General features: G+C 40.1%; 1 protein-coding gene across 1 annotated transcript in view; it reads right to left on the reverse strand.

Annotated features, from left to right (window-relative positions):
* DNAJB14 (DnaJ heat shock protein family (Hsp40) member B14) overlaps positions 1-20,095 on the reverse strand; it is a 798,655-nt gene that overhangs the window by 98,695 nt on the left and 679,865 nt on the right. The window contains exon 7 of the mRNA XM_044061132.1: positions 9,523-9,695. Within this exon, the coding sequence (XP_043917067.1) occupies positions 9,523-9,695 (173 nt within the window). The remainder of the gene's footprint in view (positions 1-9,522; positions 9,696-20,095) is intronic.

The raw sequence follows: 20,095 nt of genomic DNA on the forward strand, positions 1-20,095 counted from the left end.
AGGCTTCCATCCAATGTTTGATGGTACACCAATTAAAACAAGGACTCTGGGTATGTCATGCTCTGGACAAACAAAAAAAGAATGTTTTCCACGCTTGTACTTGACATGTACAAAAATCATAGTCTGTAAAAGCAACACTAAGATAAGAAGGTTCGAGAGCAGGGTGTCTATAAACTGGCTTCAGGAAGAGACAACAGACTGAAGACACAACTGACTTGCCAGATATGCACATCAAATTACAGCAATAAAGATCTGAAGATGTCACCAGTCATGTCCCATTATACAACTGATACTTTGAAGTCGATAGGGAAGGAGACTAAAGCTCTAAAATTCAGGGACAGCAATCAGACGTCTGCTGTCAGGAATACCAAAGTCGAGTGCCGCAAGAGTGAATTACACAGAATAACCTGTGTCCTTTCTGGGAATGGTCCATTCTCTAACTTCTATTCTAGTAAATAAAACAGGGAGACAAACTGACTGGTTTAAGAAAGCACAATTGTGTAAAATCTTACCATAACAGTAGTTGTCCTTTTCATTGATGCAGTATTCATCACCTATGTGATTTCTCCTGCCAAGGATAGCTCAATGTCCGGTCAGTATGCCAAAGCCTTCACATCATCCCAGCATCATAGACAGCTGTATACTCCTGCCAAGGTGTACGGCATGAAGCTGACATATATACGCTGAATACTCAGAATTGAAGTGCCCTAAGAGAACTAGAGCAAATCCAGGAGAAGGGAGAAGATGCACATCCAAGAGGAAAGAGAAACAGGAGAGAAAATAGGGCAAAGTGGTAAAGACAACTCAGCCAGCAGTGTCCCCAACAAAAGAAAGATAAATAAGGGGGCAGGAGGAAGGGTCTGAATTCTGCAAAAGTGAAAAGAAAGACATCTACTGTTATGACAAGATTTTACACAACTGTACTATTTCCTTCCACATCATTGTTGCAGTATTCAGAGGGTATCAAAGCTACTATAAAGGATGGGAGAGGGAAGGCACAGAGAAGCCCTCCACAAACCCATGAAGAATAACCCTGGCAAATCCTGCCCTCGCTCTGGAAACAACATCCAATTGGTAGTTTAATGAAACTGTTGACAGAAAACCAAGTTTAGCCACATAGAATTTTTCTGTTAGTGGGTTTCCTGGCCTCCTGGAGTACTCTAAGCACATCCTCGGAACAGCAGTGCCTGAATGGGATCAATATCCAATCATTTGAAGTGTCAAATGAAGAGTGGATATGTGAGGGTGAATGATAGGCCCCTTGTCTTGTGTGAGGAGATCCAGACGGTGAGGTACCTTGTGATGATTGCCTCTGACCAGGTGAAAGAGGAGGGAGAACCAGTGCTGGCTGTGCCAAAAGGGAGACCCCTTTCCTTTCTGATCTTTTGTAGGGCCCTGGAAGTACACGAAGAGGAGGGTAATCATACAGAAACATCTCCTTCCAATAAAAAGATGTGGCATCCACTTTCCAAGCAGAAGCAAAGTAGTTGCCTGTTCAGAGGGAGGCAAAAAGATCCACTTGAGTAATATCCTACTGATGTACTAAGTCCAGAAACACCTATTTATGAAGCATCCATTCAAGAGGTTGTGTCCTGGACCTGCTCAGAAGTCTGCTACAAGGTCGTTTTCTGAAGAAGAGATGGTGGCTAGCCAAATCCCAGGTCTGAAGAGTTGCTCTGCATGAAAGATAACACCTTGTGCTGCAGTTTGTTGATGGACCACATGATTGTAGAGCTGTCTCCAAGAGCTTTAAAGGACCTGGAGACCAGAGAATGGATGGCCTGAAGAATAAGGATGAGTGCCCTCATCTGTTTTATGTTGATGTGGTCTGACCTCTGATAAAGAGGCCATAAACCTGAAACCCTCAGATTGTAGGAAGAGGCTCCCCACCAAAGATCAGAAGAGTCTGTCAACAGCTCATCAGCAGGGGTAGGAGTCTGAAAAGGTAATTCCAGATTGAGGGAAACCTGCTGAATCCACCACGGTAATTAGAGTCTGAGACATGGAAGTAAGGGAACTGGAAACACCGGAGGATGTCAACTCTGAAGCCAAACTCTTCAGATACCACTGAAGTTTCCTTGTGTAAAGCTTGGCAAAGGGAAGCATGGGAATGGTAGATGCCATGAACCCCAGGACTCTGAGAAATTCCCTTGCAAAAAGGAGAGAAAGGGGATGCAGAGGCCGGAAGTAGGTTGTCAACAGAGCCTTGGAAGAAGGAAGAGAAACAAACATTGGAATTGTCTGAATTCTGCATTCCACAAAAATGTGGTCTTGAGAAGAAATTAGACTGGACTTCTTGAGACTCATGGTGAACCTAGACTGAGCAGAAGGAGCATGGTGAAGTTCAGATCCTGAAAACGATTGGATTGAGAGGGAGTCTGAAGAAGCAGATCATCCAGATATGGGAATATCCAGACTCCCTAAAGCCTGCAAAAGGCTATGGCAGGGGCGAGACATTTGGTGCACATCCCCGGGGCCATGGAAACACTAAAGGGCAAAGTAGAGAACTGAAATGAGAGGAAGAAACAGAAATGTGAAAACTTCCTAAACAGAAGGTGAATGGGAAAATGAAGAGAGGCATCATTTAGGTCTAGGGATAGCAGAAAAGTCTATGGAAGTAAGACGGGAAATAGAGTATGGAGGCAAAGCAACCAAAATGAAGGAATCTTTGGAGAGGTATTCAGGAAGGAAAGATCAAGGACCGATCTGCATAATCCCTCTTTGATGGGAACTAGGAACATTCTTGAATAAAACCCTGTTCCCCTTTGGGATACAGGAACCGGTGGGGTGATACTGTCTTGACCCAGAAAAATATGTAGAACTCTAGGAAAAAGAGGAAGTTGGTCTGGAGGAGGCAGAGGAAAACCCGAGAAAGGGGGAAGGGATTTCCATACTATAAAATAACCATAATGGATAATTAACATAATCCAAAAATCCTAAATTGCATTTTGCCAGATAGGGAGGGATAGGGAAAGCCTGAAGACAAGGGAACGTAGCAGGGGGAAAAGGGGAGAAACTATGTCAGATGGAGGCAGATGTGTCCTGAAAAGGGGGCTTTTGAGTTTTATAAGTCTAGGTGGGTTTATCAGCAAAAATACACTTAGGAACCTTCTTCCCCTTAGAAGGCTGAGAATATTGCCTAAGCACAAAGGCAGACAGAAAAGGTTAGTTTTTCTGAAATTTCGGTATGACAGAAACAAAAATTTGCTTATGATCTTGCATCACTTTACCTTTGTCTTGCAGTCTTAAACAAGTCAGCAATACCAAAGAGAGTCTGATTCTTTGGAAGTTTGGCCTTGAAATCATCAAGTAAAACCTGGAGGCGAAGCCAGAGAGTACCACCTCGTAACAGAACCAAATCAGAAGCAGCAACTCTAGAGGATGCAACAGCTGTATCACAGCTGCATTTGATGGAGTGACGGGCAACCTGAAAAGTGGAACTTAAAGAGGGCAGAAGTCTTTCCTTCAGAGTCAGGAATGGCAGAAAAAACTCCCCTCAGCTATGACAAAACAGCCAAGACATAACTTGTCACACGGATTTGATAATTAATGGCCCTGCAGTTCAAGGCTGCAGAAGTGTAAACGTTTTCCCAAACCTTTTCATATCCCTACTATACTTAGCAGAAGGAAGGAATTTGGAAGAAGGCAAAAGCTCAGATGGCTTGCCTACAGACAGAGAAAAAGCTGATACCACAGGTTGGTCTGAAGGACACTTCTACAGGTACTTAAAGGCCTCAGGCACTTTAGAAAGATGGTCAGGCTTCTTGGGGGCTAGAGGTTGGGAATCAGGAGCCAAAGAAGCAGCTGCAAGTGTATCCAACAAGGCATCCAACATGCGTGGAACAGCAGATTTAGGAGATTCCATCTGCAACAACTCACAGTACTTTTGAATAACAGAGACTTGTAAGCAGTCCCACTTAAAATATTCAATCATGAGAACTACCGTCTCCCCAAAGGACAACTCATCACAGGGAGAATCAGGACTCAAGGAATCCTCTTCTTCAGATTCATAGTCTAAAGGACAGGTGATTTGTGAGAAGTACGCCAATGATTATCCCCAGAATCATCCTCCTCATCTGAAGAATCCAGACTCCACAGTCCTTTTAGCTGAAGTATAGAACCAAGGAGAAGCAGGAACAGACATCCCCAGAGGTGTTAAGGTCATTGAACAAGCCCTGTGTAAAATCCTGCCATTCCCTCTGTGGAACCTTAGCAATGGGAGGAATGTGCTTAGTTTTCTGCTTCTTCACAGGGACATCCCACTTTGATCAGCCTAGGAGGTTTAGAGCCATGCTTAGACTCAGTAAGGATGCCAGGGGGCCTCTTACCTCACCAGAATCTGGGGAATGCCCCAGGGTCCTTCAGACATTATCAGCCATAGCTCCCACTCAATGTTTGCTGCAGATGTTTTCTTTGGCTCAGAGGATGTGCAAGAGACCAGCTCCATGCCAGTATCCAACAGGGTAGAGGCAGAGGAAACCAGTACCTGCACTGGATGATCTTTGGGGTCTTCACTCACTAAGACAGAGAGACAGACATCCAGTAGGAATTCGACAGCAGCAGAATCAGACTGAGACTTCTTGGTCTTCTTTTTGAAAGATGGCTGCACCTTAGGGTGGGCTGACTTGGCCATGGTACCTTGGGTCAAACGTTTGAGATGTTCGTTCTGAAAATAAATATATAAAGAGGACAGATGGCTGCAAAGCATTTTGGACACAAAGGTCTGACAAATGGTACACTGAGTATGATTGCGTGAAGCACCTAGGTAGAACAAAAACTTCACGTCATCGTCTTTATGGGGAACCTGCCTCCCATACTGACATTTTCCTTTCCTGGGTGACATGAACCCGAAGTACACAAGTAAAGGAAGAACCCCAGTGGGACACTTGTCTGTAAACATCTCAGTGAAGGGCATTTAAACTGATGTTCAACTGTGGCATTCAGACTAGTGTGGCAAAGTTGTTCTGAGTATCTAGCGTACATAATGCCATCTTTATGCCCTACCCCTGGGTGGGGAGCATACAGCTGATATACAATGTTGTGAGGATGTAAAAACTTTGGTATACTGGCTGCACGTTGGGCTGCTGTGGCAGGAAAGCTCATAGGTGATGAATATTGCAACACTGATATGGAAAGACATCAGTTCTGACACTGTTTTGTGAGGAAATGTAGGTTACTTCTAAGGGGCATCAGACCTAGCAAAACAGCAAATAAGAGTCCCTACCAACAAGGTCCTGAAGCTCTGAGACCTTGTACGCCAAGCTGATGGTTAGTCAGAGAAGCATATTCTAAGAGAGAGCATTCAAAATTGCTAAACCAGCAAGTTAAATAAGGTAATAGATGGGCAAACCTATAAATCATATAAATTTAAAGCTCCAAGGATGTGCTTTGAATGAGATTGCTTGATCAACCAGTTCTGTACCACAATCTTCCCTCCATGAGTTCACTCAGTTGGCACATGTACACTGACTCTGGAATAACTATGGGATTAAATCAGAGTGGTATCTGACAAACTAGGGTGACACCTCTTCACCCAAATGGAGAACCTTTTCCACCTGTGCTTGGAAGGACACAATTTATTGTTGAGTAATTTTATTCCACTTACATCAGAAACTTCTTCAGAGCTAAACATAAACATACAGATTTAAGGAACATTTATAGAATTTAAAAAAAAAATGTCACAAGGCACATAAAAATCATATATGACAACTTTCCAATAATAAGTACTTGAAAAGGTAAAAACACTGATATACTACGACATTACAAAACACAAAAAACATAAAAAATGGAAGATGGGCATTCAACCAACAATTTCAAATACTGGCTATTAACTTTTTTTTATAAACCTGAATGCTTGTTGACTGCCAAAAGTTGCCAATACAATTATTTTACTTAAAATGCATTGTTGTAATCTCCTATTAGATTATGTCCAAACTGATCAAGCATTCTTAACTATGTTTGAATAAATCATTGTTTGTATCTTTTATTTTTTACTAACTAAAAATGTACTAGCAATGGGCTTGCAGTCAACTTTCGCAATGTTTCAGGCATTATGAATAAATGATCTATACTGTTCCTCTATTACATAAATACATAGTGGCAAAGGGTTCACAATCAATTATTTCTATATTTCAGGCATTATGGACACCAAATAGCAAAGGACTGAGAGTATTTTAAACAGAAAATGTAATTTTGTAAATAATTATTTTAATTTCCAAAGTAAATCACTGCAGCACTATGAAGTACAACACAGCCACAGTACAGTTCAAACCTACATATTTTTAAAAAAATGAAGTGGCTGCTCTCAGAGATTTCTTTCAGATGTAAACTTTCAAGAATAGACCTCTTGGAGGCTGCAGTGATGCAACTTGTGAGAAAATTCCTTCTAGGAAGCAGACAATCTCAGCTACATTACAGGAAAGGGACAGATTGTTGGCAATCATTGGAATTGAAAAACCTTGTGGTAAATCTAAGGCTGAGAAGAGAGAGGCGACCTGTGCCTGACGTATAAAGCCATGTCCACCCCAGAATTAATAGACATGCTCCACCTCAAGAAATCCAAATCCATCAGAGCTACACGCTCCAGTGACTTAAACCTCAGCACAGAAAATAAATAGAACATGCTGGAGGGACAGATTCATATCCCAGAGGCTCCCCTCACTCTGGAACAAAATCCATGCTAGACAGAGCCCCTCAATGACCCTCTTCAAGAAGAATCTTTACGTTTGGATGGGAAATCATAAATTTACCCCTGGGATCTCTTCTGTGTCACTGCTGGACAGAGGCACGGTAAACTAACTTTAAATGGGCTATGTTCTGTGACCTACTATACAGAGGCACAGTCAACTAATCTAAAAAGGGTGGTGAAAGCCAAACACTCTCTGGCTAGGCTTCTAAATGCCCTAGGGCAGACAGCCTAGTATCAACCTATGAGGCTTCCCAGACGGATTGGAAAGTAGATCCTGCATTGGATACAATATACAGGTTGGTTCACTGTGGTAAGGCCTGAGAAGAAAAAAACAGATTTGAATGGGCCAGACGGGGGCAATTAAGACGACACACTCCTTGCATTTGATTGCTTTCTGTAGAAATATGGGAGTCAGAGGTAGAGATGGGAAGGATTACAGTAGTCTTGGGGGGCACTGATAAGTGTCACTCAGGGACTGTTGCTACTGCAGGATCATGGTGAAGTACTTGTTGCACGGGATGAGGAAGCATATCTCAGCACAGGTAGCCCCAGTGATGGAATATCTGCTATTCCACCATTGGATTGAGAGATTAATTGTGAAGCGTTAACGCTTGACCTGCTTAGCCTGCCTGCTAGGCAAATGAGAGTCCCTAGAATGTTTATTTCCACTAGAATATTATGCAAGAATATCACTCATTGCCAAACCATTGCTTCCAGGCATAGTGGATATGATCTGGCCCCTTCTTGCTTGTCATCATATGTATAAATACTGTCATGTTTCCCGATTGGACAGAAATCCCCCCAGAAGGTGGTAATCCTGAAGTTCCTACAAGGTTGAGAGAACTATCCACATCTCGAGGATACTGATGTGAAGGTTGGCCTTTTCTGGACTCCATAACTCTTGGTCCATATTCTCTTTGTAATGCCACCCCCCACACCAAGCCCAGGGAAAAGGCACCAGTGGTAACTACCACTGCTGATGGCTGAAGAATAAATTGCTTGCCAAAATGTACATAGGGGAATCTAGCGATCATCATAATTGTTGTTTGCAAAGACTGGTTATAATTATCAGTGTTGAAACTGGCTAGTAAAATTGAGAGCACTGATCTTTGAGAGGTTACTGCAGAATTCTCATATGACAGTGAGCAAACTGTACCACTAGAATAGATGAAGCCATTAGACCTAGAACGCAAGGCTAATGCAGACATAGGAAAGGAGAGGAGGGGAGAAGTGAAGAAGGGCCTCTACTGCCAATCCCAACATCTGAATATTTTCTGATGGAAAAGGTACTGTTTAAGTTGCTGTGTCTGGATGACCTCCAATGAACTGGATTGTTGAAGTTGGATTGAAGAAATGACATTTGGTAGTTTACTGAAATGCCCAGGGACAGACAGAGATGGAGCAAATAATCCTTGGCTTTGATTAAAGAATTCTAGTGTCAGGACTGATAAGAGACTGTCATTCCTGTGAAAAGGATTCACGTAAATGGCTGAGTTCAAGGCCTGAAGCACACAGGTACCTGAAGCATATGCTCGTTTTCCTAATCTGGCCACAGACTCCTTTTATTAGGGGATGGACAGTGACTATGCCAGTCATCAGCTCCTTTTTAAGTTACTACTGACACAATGATGGAAGCCATCTAATGCTGTCTGGTGTGTGTGTGTGTGTGTGTGTGTGTGTGTGTGTGTGTGTGTGTGTGTGTGTCAGAATCATATTTAGCTTCTGAGGTACTGATTCACATGTACTGGGTGCCTGCCATGACCTTCTAATGGCCAGATATATTAACGTATCTGCTGATGGGACCACTCAAAATATAGATGGTGTTAAACTGTAGGCCTCAAAGAGAACCCCCTCTTGGGGGGGTGGGTCAGTGGACAAAACTCTTCTCTGCTCATAAGTTCTAGGATTGCTCCAAAGGTGATACCTTTGGAAGGGGATTGTAGGGTACTCCCCTCTGTCATCAGATGAGACAGACGATTTATCTCCTTTTACACGTCCTCTTTCTTGGACCATCATAAGATATGCCCTGAGTCTTCAGGGGACTTCTCCTGTTGTCGAGCTGTAACTTTGAAGCCTGACTCTCGATTATGACGAAGGGACACATGACGGGACTGAGGAGAAAATGAGTGGGAGTCGCAGGGTAGAATCAATCCAATGGTGGTCCATGTGTCAAGACTCGAAGGAGATGACATTACCCTCATCATAACCTGCAATGCCATGCTAACCTCTACCAAATCTAAGGATGGATCTGTGACCTGGTCTGTCCCTACAATAACAGAAATGGGTGGCACTGATGAAGTGGAGAGTGTAGATGGCTTCATGCTGGGGACTGGAACCAGGGACTCGAAGGCCAGTCTTAAGACACAGACAACAGCACCATGTGAGACAGCTCCAATGAAAGACAATGAAGATGTGGCATAGATTCAACTGTCATGAGATGATCTCAGCTCAGATATTCTGTAAGTTGAGTACATTGGATCATGGACCTTAAATGCTAAACCTGGTCCTGAGTTCAGTACTGAGGGAGCAAACCTCAGAAAAGGAAATCCTGCCAAGGTCAGACCTACATCCGCATTTGCTTATTCATTCATCATTCCAGTGTGTTGAACAACTAAATGAAAGCAACAGCTTCTACACATCCACTGATAGGAATGCGATTACCCAAATATAATTCATGCAATCAAGGAAATACTATGCAAACTCTACACAATGTCAGGAGTTCAGGACTGAAGCCCAGGACTTTGGAAATGAAAGTTAGACGTCATAATGCAGTACATGTTTGACAGCTGCTAATCTGACCTAGAACTTCAAAGCCATCTGAATCATTTACTTACTTTGCTGCCTCTCTCTCCAACAGTTATTTCGAATATTTGTCACATAATCCTCTTCAACATTCTTTTCTATTTTTTGAAGTGGTACTCCTCTGTACTCTGTTTTGAATTCCCTGTTCACGTAATATGGTAACTTCAAATTTTCAGTATGTCTTCTGATAGTATGACCTAAATCCCTATAAAACATACAGTTTTGTTTATTATACTCTATCAAAACCAAATGAATCTAAAATAATTATGAGATTTTTTAACAGGCTTATACAATGCAAACTTAACTTTAAAAGACCGTTTCCATGGTCATAAAATAGTAAGTAATCACACACACACAAAAAAAGTAAAAGTAAAATCATATTATCCACTTACTATAAAATACAGTTGTGTGAGGATACTCACCAAAACTGCTGAACTTAGGACTGCTGCTGTGCTCTACCGGGTGGACATTAGTCTTCTGACCATACTTAAGACATCTACAATGTGACTTTACACCCTGTAAAGAATGACCATCTGCAAGAAGTCCAGCAGTAAAGAGAGCATAACTTGTGCCATTGTCTGTTTTCTTTGGAGGCAAGGGTTACCAACAAGTGTTCTTATACCCTTGCTAATTGTTCAAGCAGGATGAAAAAGTGGGGATCCATGTCACATATAAACCTCCTAAACTAGCAAGCAGGGAGACTAGTATTAGACACTTTGACAGTCAAGGATCTATTGCAGCAACGCTAGTCTACTAAAACTAACCACTAGAAACACCAACAAAAAAAAGAGAATCCAAAACTCAAAACCTGTAACTTTATACCAGATACCCACAATGGCACAACAAAGTGCCTGCAAGTAATAAATCAGTACCAGTGGAAGGAAGAGTTAAGGGTTTTGACTTGCCAGTCAGGTCAATCCTCTTCTGAGTATTAGAGTTGGATGATACTATGGGTGTAGTTGGTGGAGTGACTGTGTCTCACTGAAGAAGTGTGTATGCTGGACCTACAACTTGTAGACCTTTAAGGTTAAGGGAGAAATTTCTCAAGTTCTTCAGCATAGAAAGGCTTACTGTTTAATGAGTGGCATGCTGAAGTGAAGTGGACATGTACTGACAAGCTGGTATATGCCATTATGCTTCGATGAGAGGTTAATCTCCACACGTAGTAAATACCTTCACCACTCACATGTACATTCAGTGTGAGGAAAGAACAACTGGTTACCAAGTAAGCATGAGGCAGTCTGTGCACTACCTTAGGGTGCTTATTGCTAACAGACTGACAACCAGGGTTAAACAAAGTTGACACTGGTATTACTGCTCAAAAATGTCCAACAACAACTCTATAACACACCAAACACTTAATTATAAAGCTTTTGGGTCTACACCCTTCATCAGTATAAAATAATCACATTCATCCAACATTTAAAAAGGAGATACAATTAGATCACATTTCACCCGAAAGCTTTATAATAAAGTGTTTGGTGTGTTATAGAGTTGACACCCAGGGTTGCCAGACGTCTCTATTTGGGCGGGACTGTCTCGAGATCAGCAGCCTGATCCCGAGTCCCACACTGCCGGTTTAAATCCCGGGCAGCCTCCGCTTTTTTTTTTTTTTTTTGATCGGCCCGTATACCGGCATACGGGCCAATCAAAAATCGCTAAACACGGAGCTTCTTGTGTTTAATGCGGAACATCACAGTTCCACATTAAACAAAAGTAGCTCCATGTTTAGCGATTTTTGATTGGCCCGTATACCGATATACGGGCCAATCAAAAAATCGCAAAACAGAGCTACTTCTGTTTAATGCAGAACTGTGATGTTCCGCATTAAACAGAAGTAGCTTCGTGTTTAGCGATTTTTGATTGGCCCATATACTGGTATACGGGCCAATCAAAAAATTGCAAAATAGAACTTCTTCTGTTTAATGAGGAACTGCGATGTTTCGCATTAAACAGAAGTAGCTCCGTGTTTATTTACTTTTGATTGGCCCGTGCCAAAAAAATAAACACAGAGCTACTTTTGTTGAATGTGGAACTCTGATGTTCCACATTAAAGACCTTACTGAGAAAGACCTTTTTTTTTTTAAATTTTATTTATTTATTTTTAAGTCTTCACTTTGTCCCTAGCTGGCCAGTTGGAAATCTGGCAACCCTGCTGGCAACTGACAGTGTAAGAACATACTTGTGATCTGCCACATAATTTCAGAATAAACCAGGAGAGAGAGAGAATACACTAACTGCAATCTTCTACTTATTCACAAAGGTTCTGACATGTCATTTTCAAAACTGACAACTAACTAACAAGTTGATTGAACAGAAGTTCTCAGTGTGAAAACAGATAAATTTATGTAATAAAATTCAGTTACTGACTAGTAATTATTTTGCCTGAATGCTGATAAAGAAGAAATTTGGAAAAAGCTAGGAAAAATTAACTAAAAAAGAAAAACCTCCTGTTTAATCAAAAATATTTTAAGTTCAGAAGATGGCTTCCAGTAATTTAGAGAAAGACAAAAAACAAATATATTCAAGAGGTGTTTTAAACAAGGACATTTGAGGAACATATGAAGTCAAATTATAGACAGATGGAAAAATGGAAGTGTTAAGGAGCCATTCAGGTGCTCTTAGAAAGCTGAAGAAATCTGAGATGTAAATAAAATAAAGACAGACTTGAACACGGGGCTTCCTAAGATGATGGGTTTAAAAAAAAACAAAAAAAAAACAAAACAGAAGACAGAGCATGCTGAGAAATATGGAGATTTCTTGCTATACTACAGAAACTAGAAGGACTGCACTGTATTAATTTTATGGAATTACAAATAAGCAAATAGACTTTAGTTCTACTGCAATATTTGTTAATTGACAGGACACATCATGTGTATACTCCAAATATGGACAGAAAGCAGCAGTGACCTACATGTGTAAAATATACAAATCACCAGTGGCGGCTGGGGACTTCAAATCAAAGGGGGGCTAAAGGAGACACCTGAATGGGGTGGGGCCAACTTCAAAGGAGTGGGGTTAACTTCACAGGGCGGAGCCATGATACAGTGGGATCAACACTAATTATGCTTACCATTTTACATAAAATAACTGGTCAGTCACTATTGCACATGCTGAACAGTCTATCAAACACTAGACTAAATCGCATTTTAGAGCTAATGAGGTGCTTAGGTTATGCTACAACAGCACAAAGCTAAACATCCCTAACCAGTAATAAAGTGGTTGGTCTTGACTGCATGAAACTATTAAGACTACACATGATGTAATACACATACATTGTACTGTATCGGGTAATCTGCATTTTGTACAATGCCAAGTGAAAAGTAAGGAGATTTGGAAATCCCACTGTACTATCTTACTTTATTATTCACAATTCAAGGTCACTCCAATGCCTACTGTGCCAGTGGTTCTGAAAGACACTAACACAGACTTGTACAACAGTTGACTTTACCAAAACACACATTAATCTTGCAAAGCCAGAATGACAATAGCAAAGAGCAAAGCCAGTCAACTCATTTCATTCGCAAACAGTCCTCTTTCCCCATAATTCAACAAAAGTATCTGCTTTTAACCTGCCATGATTAAATTAACATACTTGCATTAATTGCATTTAGTTGACAGAAACATTAGTCACAACTTATGTATGCCAGCTCACCTTACACAAATACATATTTAATTTTATTTATTTTACTTTTGTTTACCCAGGTTTGTCCAACTGTTTTTTAATGTATATATATATATATATATATATATATATATATATATATATATATATATATATATAAATTCATCATATGTCCAGGGAGAAAAGCTCTAACATACTACAAACATTTTTAAACAGTCATTCTGTATATACATGAATAGATATAAAAAAATACATACATCAAGAATGACTCATACAGTCAATAAAGTACAGACAACTATTACAGCCTTGCAAAGCCAGAACTGCAACAACAGTAAACAGCAGGGCCAGTTGCTTCATTCACACATAGCCCCAATCCCTATTGCCCACCTCACCCACAGAATCGGATTTAATCTTGCAAGGTTAAAAGACAAAAGGAAAAGATAAAAGACAGCACTCCTGCTAACATCTATATATTTTTTCACATAAACAAAAGTCAGAGTTCAGAGATTGTGGTCGATCTTACTTCACTCAAATTCATGTTGCTCTTGCAAAGCAAGCCAGAAGTACAACAGTAAGGCCAGTCATTTCATTCACACATAGTAGGTATAGCCCTCAGCCCAACTGCCTACCCACAATATCTGCTTTTAGCCTGCAAGGTTTAAAATAATAACACAAGACAATGGTTACATTACTGTATTTCTTTATCATCACATAGCCAAGAGCTTGTACGTGAACTTACTTCAGTTCACTCATACACACTTTAGTCATGCAAGGCTAGATATTTAACAAAACATCTACACACTATCCTAATCTATCTTGACTTCCCCTGCAAAATGTTTAACTTAAAAAAAAATCATCCACAAGTAGCCCCCAAAACACATTGCATACCTAGTATCTGTTTTATTCCTGCCAGGATATTTTATTAGAAAAAAGACACGCACAGTCAAGCAGCCTCAAAAGCACACTGCCTCCGTGGTATCTGGTTAACCCTGCTAGGATATTATATTAAAAGTCATCAACAGCCCCAAAAACACATAGACCACTAGCTTCTGGTTGACCCTGCCAGTGTATTATATTAAAAAAAGAAAATCATTAACAGTCCCCAAAACACATTGCCCCTAGTATCTGGTTAACCTTGGCAGGATATTATATTAAAAAAAATAAATAAATAAATAAATAAAAAAAGTCATCAACAGCCCCCACAACACATACATCCCTACAAGTATCTGGTTGGCCATGCCATGATATGGTTATAAAAACATTACAAGCAGACCCCAAAACAGCCAGCTCACTGCACATTCGGCTTTCTACTACTATCTGGTTGACCCTGCTGGACTCCAGGCCAGGACTGTCAGAAAGAAAATTTATATTCCTAAATGTATCTGGTCGACCCTGCCAGGAAAAAAATAAATAAATACAGAAAGTATCTGTTTGGCCCTGCCAAAAACACTCAGTTTAATTAATGATTTTTTTTTTTTTTTAAGGGGGTTAATTTAAAAAAAAGTCTTCCTTGACAAAGGAATCCTTGGCTTCTCTTACCTAACAAGCAATCCGATTGATGGACAAATTTCAGTGATCCATGAAATTTTTTTCTTTCCTGCTTTCTTGGTGGTCTATCTCTCTTGCTTTTAACCTCGCAAATTAACTGTGTTAAAGCGCGGGAAGAGAACACGAGAGCAACAGGACTAATCAGCAGCCACGTCAAGTACTTAGATTACGTGACGTGGCTGCTGATTTAACAGTCCAGTCAGGTTCTAATTTACTGCAGTTAAAACCACAAAGACTTCTTGGCAGTCTTCCAATTCAGACTGTTTAAAAAAAAAAAACAGTCCAGCAACAAGAAAAATATGTTTTTTTCTTTTCTTTCTTCTTTTTTTTTTTAAACTGGAACTTGAGCATGCATGCAAGCAGCTCCGAGTTCTGTGAAACATCGCATCTTCAACTTTACACACTACTTTGCAGCTCAAACTGCTACTAGTGTGTACAAATCAAAATTTAAACTTTTTTTTAAATGACAAAATGGGGAGTGGGCTGCAGCCCGATATCAGATACCATGAGCCACCCCTGCAAATCACACCAGCAGAAAGAACTACTCCTGACAAAAATGTGACAGAAGGGAAAATATTAAAAACTGGGGAAACTACCATGTTAGTGAAAGTGATTTTTTGCTGTACACTATGTTAAAAAAAGTTTATCCCAACAATCAGGGGATGTAGAAAGACGCATGTGAGATTCAAGCTGACGTATCTGCCAGTTCTCAAGAGTCTTTCTTCTTGCAGGATTGAAGATGTTTTGATGCAAAACAGGCTATGGAGGAAATAAAAAGGTTTACTCAAAAAACAGTGAGCTAGCAAACTGAACGGGACTCTGCTTCTCAGTCTGCAGGCAGAAAAAAGGTTTTGTCAGTGAAGCCTTTTCCACTGTTTCAAAGGAAAATGTTTGTGTGAAAGAAGACTGGGGGCTGACTAGAAGACTGAAGAGTGCTTTGGGCTCTAACCAAAGATCTGTGTTGGGAGATCACAATGATCTACAAAAAGATCAGCAACAAAGTTAACTTAGTGAATAAGTGGTAGAATCAAATTATTGATTCCACTAGATGTAGTTTACACGAATTACAGATCTGCAAGAAGTGGATAAATAAACTGGATGCTTGTTGACTGTACAACTAGCAAAAATGCAAAGCATAAAACTCACTTTATATCAGTTTTTGTTAAATGTTTATTGATGTACAGTATAAAACAGTCCTGTAGAATATGCAAACAGAAGTATTTTAAACACGAGGGGAAGGGAGTTTTATCAGTGACTGCTGAACTGGGAGTTTTATCAGTGACTGCTGAACAGGGTTGAGATACCTATTGGCTAGGAGCCTGCCTGGTCTATCCAAGCTGATAAACACATAAGAAAGCTGTTAGGTGTAGTCATTTTATTGGCCAGAGGACTCAGAGGCCAGTTTCCTGTGGTATAAGTGCCTATATACATTTATTTGTGCTCTACTGCCCATCATACAGCAGTGGATAGTAATGTCCTTTATAGACAGAGATACATAGAAACCAAATTTTCCCTAGAAAACCCCACCTCAAACTATACCAGTAACTTGGTGAGTGTATAGCAATTACTTTGCACTTTAAGCAGCATACAGCAGCTAGTTTGCATGTTAAGAAGCACTGCCCCTTGAATTTAGTATTACACAGCCTAGTCTAGTCTCTAGAACCAAAAGCACCCTTAAGTCAGCCTACTACTAACCCTTCATGCATCACATCCTTGTAGCTCACTCAAAGGACCTGACAACATGGACTTGCACTTTCACAATTTCTCCGTAGCCAGTTTGGTGGGTATGGCAATAACAGAGACAATGTAACAACTATCTAATATTCACTGACAACCATTTAATCCTCAAAGAAACAAATACAATGTATGAGAGATGTATATACACAAAGTCTCTGGAGGTAAAACTCTTGGGTACAAACACTCAACCATCACGTTGTCAGAAACACACACACACACACACACACACACACACACACACACACACACACACAAAAATCACCACAAAGTACATACCCACACGTAGACCTACTTGTGCTGAGGCACTTAAATGTAATCTTTTCAAACCCCAAAGACCACCAAGACATTCCATCTGCAAAACCTATCCTCGACAAATGCAAAAATACACAAGAGCAACACCTAACACTGCACATACAATGGAGTCTCAACTACCAAGCTAATAAGGCAAGCCAGTACACTACCCAGGACACTAATCAGAGAGGACTCCATTGTACAACATACTGATGCCCTACTCACCAGGCCGAACAAGGAGAAATTAATGATCAGCAACATATTAGGGGCCAGGATCCGCCAAGTTACACATGCATTCAAGTCACTAAACTGCATATATCAGTATGACTCACAGTCTACACAGATTTATCTGACCTGTGAAGAGAGACATTATGGAGCTCTTGGAATGGGTGTCACAGGCTGGTATGTGTCTAGCACTGAGCAACATTCTACCTTCACCAAGAATAATGCCACAATATGAACAGAAGTTGACTAACAACTGTCTGTTTCTGGTGCCATTCTAGGAGGATACAATATTTGTCAGCATGGGAGGACAAGGTTAACAAACACGTTGCTTTGGCAACGATAGTCTGCACCTGAGTCTAGGCTTCCAAATTTTGGCTATAGCGTAGTCTTCCCCATACAGCCTTTTGAGGCAATGCCAAATTGGCAAACTTTCCACAACAGCAAAATCTACTCAAGGAAATCAAAATGTGTTACTGCTTAAAGCCAGGAGTCTAAACAAGAAGCTGCACTCCATTTAAGCTCTCCACACATTGGAGAATGTGGGCATCTGTGCAGTTAAACAGGCATACTTTAAAGCTGCACACATTACCCTGGCAGTAAAATGTTTCAGTCATTGCCTTCCACACATTTAGGTCAGCAACTGCACACACAGGGACTAAAGGTGGAGGTGTCAATCTAGATCAGTAACAAGCATACCTCTAAGGTTGGCTAAACAGGATGACATACTGGAGTTTCTTCATGTCCAGATTACCACATAAGTCCCTTACCATTTATCTTAGCAAGTTATAAATTACCCTCTATGTCCCAGGAAACCCACAGCTCATACTCAGACTTACTGGAAATACTCACCACTCACCAATCAATGGGATACCACAATCATGGGGGACTTTATCTCTGAATCCTATGTGATGCCAAATTAGCAGGAACAGAGATTCCTAGACTTTGTAACCACAGGAGTTATAGCTAGTGACTGGGACAAAATGAAAGTGAGTTTAAGAATATGGTATAAAAAGAAAAATAGATATGGTTAAGAAGTAAAAGGAACTATTTAGAGGGGCTAACAAAGGTTAAAGCATTGCAGAATAAGGGGAATCTCACAAAATGCAAACAGGCGCAACCACAGAGTGCTAAAGAGAAAATAATGGAGTATCTGGACAATATGCATGAGTTTACATAAAGACTGCTGAGAACTCCACACAACACAAAACTTTTGCAAAATGACTCCGGCAAAAGAAAAAAGAAAGGGTTGTTACCAAACTGAGGAAAGCCTGTAAAAAGAAAATAACCACAGATCAAAGAAAATATTATGAACATTTGTATAAAGCAGAGAAATATGGAAATTAAGGAAGAGCACAAAAAGAAATATTTATGGAAGACAAGTATGCCAAAGTTATTTAAGCTAGGAGATAATATAAAGGTTTGACGTATACTCAATCTGCATGAAAGTCTCCAGGAATAGATGACATTCCTGTGGAAGTCTGGAAGCTAGGAGGAAAGAAAGTGATAATCTGGAAGGTTTTGATTAACAGTATTTTAAAACATCCTGGAAGAAAGCCGTAGTGGCTGAAATACCTAAAGATGGTAAAACCCAATCAGATCTAGCTTCATATAAGCCCATTTCAATTTTAAACCACATTTATGTTCACAGTAGCTAAAAGAACAGCAACGATATTGCCAAAATTGACAGGTATGGATGAATGTGGTTTTGTGGAGGGGATGAAAACTTTTGACAACATTTATACAGCAATGATGACCCCAGAGGGAAGCAGAGTATAAGAGATTACTGCTGTTGTTGGTGGAGCTTGATGCAGACAAAGCATTTGACAAGAGTAAGTTGGGATTTTGTGAGTATGGCAATGGAAGCATTTGCATTCCCTGATACAATAACGGTTAATTAGCAGGATATATGAAGGAATGGAAGCAAAATTTAAAGTGGGAGGGTTCCTTTCTGACATGTTATGCCTAATCAGAGGAGCAAGGGAGGAGTGTCCCTTTTTCCCTTTGTTATCTGCTTTATATTTAGAGCCAGTGACACAGAAAATAAAGGACTCAGAAATTCAAGGGTATAACTAGTATGATAATGAAAAAAAGTTGGCTTTATTTGCAGATGATATTATTTTGTACCTGATAAAACCAGAAAAGTACATTGTGGTGCTGTGTAGCATCTTGAGACAGTTTCAATTAATTTTGGGATATGAAATTAATGAAGATAAAGGCTATAGTGATAAACTATGTATTCATACATGAACTGGTCCAGCAATACCTACATTTATGTAGGCATGATAAAATGAAATATTTAGGAGTATGGATTAAAAGGGATTCTGTTATTGTAGCTAAGGAAGTTATGTGGAAAGAGACTAAACAAAAAATAACACAAAGACTGATAAACTGGAAACTCTTCTTTGTGGATACAGATAGCAAGATACAAACTGTGAAAATGTTTTTAGTCCCTTTAGTTTTATATACAGGTCAAGCATATTTATTAACCAGAGGAGAAGTTGTGGACAATAACTAATAGAGATGAAGAAAATTATCTGGGAGTGGAAGAGGGCAAGGGTCATGCAGTACAAGATGATCCTTCCAAAAGAACTGTGGTTTAGGATTACCTACCTGATTTGAAGGGATATTTTAGAGCTACATAGTTATTGCTCATATATGTAACACAAGCATAAAGCTAGAATTCAAAGTGGAAAGGGAATAATGATGAAATTCAAAAAACAAGGACAGAGTGGGATGTTGAATTCAGATCCTTAAGAGAACACCAGCAGCCATATAGAATAATACATTCATAAAGCAGCAAGTATTCTAAGAAGAAAGACAACACAAGCATAGAAACAGGAACATTTGTTAATAGGGATGACTCTAATTAGGCGTACAGAGAAAGCTGGCAAAGGAACCAATGTAATGGGAGCAAATAACTAGAGAGGGAAAGGTAAAATGACAAGGGGCCAAGAAAACATTTGGTCTGCAGGCTAGAGACTGCCTTTCCCAGACTTACAGACTACAGACAAAAAGAAAAAAGATAGGGGAATCCCAAGTGAAAGACTTTCTCTGGTAGAGTTTTTAGTTTACTGTAGGAGAGAAGCTGCTGTTAATAAAGAGATAATTAGTACGGAATCAATCAGAGGAGGTTAGAGGAGATTGGAAAAATAATCTGGATAAGCAATTCGCAAAAGAAA

The sequence above is a fragment of the Protopterus annectens genome, chromosome 2.part0, assembly GCF_019279795.1.
Source record: "Protopterus annectens isolate FY-2018-M chromosome 2.part0, PAN1.0, whole genome shotgun sequence".
Lineage (NCBI taxonomy): Eukaryota > Metazoa > Chordata > Ceratodontiformes > Protopteridae > Protopterus > Protopterus annectens.